Genomic DNA, 4,035 nt, shown 5'->3' on the forward strand with positions numbered 1-4,035 from the left:
AACAAATGGAAAGATATTCCATGCTCATTGATTTTAAAAAAAGATTAATTTTTCCAAAGATTTTTAAAAAGATTTTATTTATTTATTCATCAGAGACAGAGAGAGAGAGAGAGAGAGAGAGAGAGAGGCAGAGGGAGAAGCAGGCTCCATGCAGGGAGCCCGATGTGGGACTCCATCCCGGGACTCCAGGATCACACCCTGGGCTGGAGGCAGGAGCTAAACCGCTGAGCCACCCAGGGATCCCTCAAAGATTTTTAAAAATAATCTCTGCACCCAGTATGGGGCTTGAACTCACAACCCCAAAATCAAGAGTCACATGTTCTACCAATTGAGCCAGCAGGACACCTCAGGAAAATTTAATCTTATTAAAATGTCCTTACTACCCAAAGCAGTCTACAGATTCAATGTAATCTCTCTTAAAATACCAACAGCAATTTTTCACAGACCTAGAACAAAGAATCCTAAAATTTGTATAGAACCCAAAAGATCCTGAATAGCAAAGGAATCTTGAGAAAGAACAAAGCCAGGGACGCATGGGTGGCTCAGTGGTTGAGTGTCTTCCTTTGGCTCAGGGCATGATCCAGAAGTCCAGGATTGAGTCCTGCATCAGGTTCCCAGTAGGGAGCCTGCTTCTCTGTGTCTCTCCCTCTTTTTCTGCATCTCTCATGAATAAACAAATCTTTTTTTTTTTAAGAAGCACAAAGCTGGAGTTACTACAATCCCAGACTTTGAGATATACAATAAAGCTGTTAATAATCAAAACAGTATCATAGAGGCACAAAAACAGACACACAGATCAATGAAACAGAATAGAGAGCCCAGAAATAAACCCACACATATATGGTCAACTAATCTAGAGCAAAGGAAGCAAGAATATACAATGGGGAAAAGGCAGTCTCTTCAACAAATGGTGTTAAGAAAACTGGACAGCTACATGGAAAAGAATGAAACTAGACCACTTTATTACCTGCCCCCCCTCAAATAAACTCAAAATGGACTAAAGACCTAAATGTGAGACCCCAAACCGTAAAACTAGAAGAGAACACGGGCAGTAATTTCTTTGACATCAGCTGTAACAACAGTTTTCTAGATAGGTCTCCTCAGGCTAGGGAAACAACAGCAAAAGTAAACTATTGGGGCTACACTAAAATAAAAAGCTTTTGCATGCAAAAGAAACCATCAACAAATTGAAAAGGCAATCTATTGAATGGGAGAAGATATTTGCAAATGATATATTTGAAAAGGGGTTAATATCAAAAGTGTATAAAACTTCTACAACTCAACACCAAAAAATATCCAATTTAAAAAATGAGCAGAACACTTGAATAGACATTTTTCCAAAGACAACATATGTATGGCCAACAGACACATGAAAAGATGATCATTACTCACAACCCAAGGAAGTACAAATCAAAACCACAATGAAATATCACCTTACACTTGTCAGAATGACTAAAATAAAAAACACAAGAAACAAGTGTTGGTGAGGATGCGGAGAAAAAGGAACTCTTGTGCACTTTTGGTGGGAGTGTAAACTGGTGCAGCCACTCTGGAAAATAGTATAGAGGTTCCTCAAGAAATAGAAAACGTAAATACCATAAGATCCAGTAATCCCACTACTGGACATTTACCCAATGAAAACAAACACACACACACACACACACACACACACACACACACAAAAAAAAGAAAACAAAAACACAAATTCAAAGATACTGCACTCTGCACTCCTATGTTTATTGCAATATTATTAACTTCACCATGGCCACAATATGTAATCAATCCAATTATTCATCAACAGATGAATGGATAAAGAGGAGGTGGGGTGTATGTGTGTACACACACAGTGGAATACTACTCAGCCATAAAAAGGATAAAATCTTGTCATTTGCAACAACATGGTCTCAGAGAGTGTTATGCTAAGTGAAATAAGACACAAATAGACAAATATACATGATTTCACTTATATGTGGAATCTAAAAAAACAAAAAAAATAAGTAAACAAAAAGGATCAGACCCGTAAATAGAGAGTACAAATTGATGGTTACCAAGGAGAGGGGAGTGATGGGAATGGGTAAATTGACTAAAGGTGAGTGGGAGATACAGGCTTTTAGTTATGTAATGAATAAGTGATGGAGATAAAAGGTACAATATAGAGAATATAATCAATAGTATTGTAATAATGTTGTATGGGGAGAGATGGTAGCTACCATTGTGAGAACAGCATACGGTATAGACTTGCCCACTTACTATGTTGTACACCTGAAACTAACGTAATTAGTTTTGGGCCTTCGGACCCTCGCGTGCGCGGAGGCTCCTCGCGGCCCGGCTGCCGAGGACCCGTCCGGGTTAAGACCAGTCCGCTCCGGCGCGTCGGGGGTTGGGCGGTGGCCTCCAGGCCCGCATCGGCCATCCTCGGGATTTGAAGGCGGCTGCACAGTCAGCGCCGAAAGTTGTGCTACAAAGCACCACCAAGATGTCTCTAATTTTTTTTTAAATTTTTTATTTATTTATGATAGTCACAGAGAGAGAGAGAGAGGCAGAGACACAGGCGGAGGGAGAAGCAGGCTCCATGCACCGGAAGCCTGATGTGGGATTCGATCCCGGGTCTCCAGGATCGCGCCCTGGGCCAAAGGCAGGCGCCAAACCGCTGCGCCACCCAGGGATCCCCAAGATGTCTCTAAATGAGCGCTTCACTAATATGCTGGAGAACAAACAGCCGATGCCAGGAATACTTGGGCTTTGATGCAGCAACAGCAGCAGCTAGGCAGGGCCAGAAACAGGAGACCGGCCCAGCAGATGGAGAATAGAGCCTCTGTCCAGGCCGCATTAAAACTTAAGCAGAGCTTAAAGCAGCGCCTGGGTAAGAGTAACATCCAGTCGCGGTTAGGCCGACCCATGGGGACCCTGGCCAGGGGAGCAGTCGGTGGACGAGGCCTGCCCATAATCCAGAGAGGCTTACCCCGAGGAGGACTGCGTGGGGGACGTGCCACCAGAACCCTGCTTAGGGGCGGGATGTCGCTCCGAGGTCAAACCCTGCTCCGAGGTGGACGAGCCGTAGCTCCCCGAATGGGCTTAAGAAGGGGCGGTGTTCGAGGTCGTGGAGGTCCTGGGAGAGGGGGCCTAGGGCGTGGAGCTATGGGTCGTGGCGGAATCGGTGGTAGAGGTCGGGGTATGATAGGTCGGGGAAGAGGGGGCTTTGGAGGCCGAGGGAGAGGTGCCCTCACTCGCCCTGTGCTGACCAAGGAGCAGCTGGACAACCAGTTGGATGCATACATGTTGAAATGCATACATGATGCATACACCCATCCCTGGGTGGCCGAAGGGATCCCTGGTGGCACAAACAGATCCCGAAACCAATGATTGAAACCTGCCCACCCTACTGTGAGAGACTCTTATTCAAAAGTCACCACATCTGTAACTAACCTTGAGATAACAGATGGAGAAGAAACCTGATGGATGCTGGAAGGACCTATCACAATAGACTACGGACTTATTTTCCACCAGTTTGTGCATTTAGTGTGCTCCTTTTACTTTTTTTGATACTGTTGTATGAAACCTTTCTTTCCTCTGACTTGGGTTTTGTTTTGTGTTTGGGGTTTTTTTCCCCAATCGCTCTGACTTCTCTTTGAACATGAATGTGGTGGCCTTGTGGCTAGAACACACTCTTCCCACCTCTGCCTCCCTTCATCTGTCATATGCTCTGATATTCTGACTTTCCTCTCGTCATTTCTGTGTCCCCGTGGATAAAGCCCCAGAAAGAGCCCATCAGTGTTACTTCCTGGGCTTCTGAGAAACGGTTCTGTTCTACATAATCTTTAATAGCTTCTTAGAACTGTTCAGAAAATCTGAAGCTCAAAAATGAATTCTGCCACATTGATATTTTGGGGTAGTAAATTAGGGACACTGATAGAGCCACAGAGCCGCATAACAGGTTACACGTGGTAGCACTTCAGATTTGATTAAAGTTACTTCCCGTGTACGTTGACACCACATGACAAGTGTGTTAGTGGGTTGGGTCCGTGCACTTCGACC

The 4,035-nt window shown here is 44.4% G+C and overlaps 1 protein-coding gene across 1 annotated transcript; it reads left to right on the forward strand.

Annotated features, from left to right (window-relative positions):
• Positions 1-2,064: 2,064 nt before the first annotated feature.
• LOC121497718 (chromatin target of PRMT1 protein-like) lies at positions 2,065-3,363 on the forward strand. Its single transcript, XM_041767458.1, is given in 4 exon segments — positions 2,065-2,089; positions 2,355-2,471; positions 2,670-2,726; positions 2,729-3,363. Coding segments are annotated over 4 exon segments (834 nt in total).
• The last annotated feature ends 672 nt before the right edge of the window (positions 3,364-4,035 follow it).

This window comes from Vulpes lagopus, chromosome 8 (assembly GCF_018345385.1).
Source record: "Vulpes lagopus strain Blue_001 chromosome 8, ASM1834538v1, whole genome shotgun sequence".
NCBI classification, from domain to species: Eukaryota; Metazoa; Chordata; class Mammalia; order Carnivora; family Canidae; genus Vulpes; species Vulpes lagopus.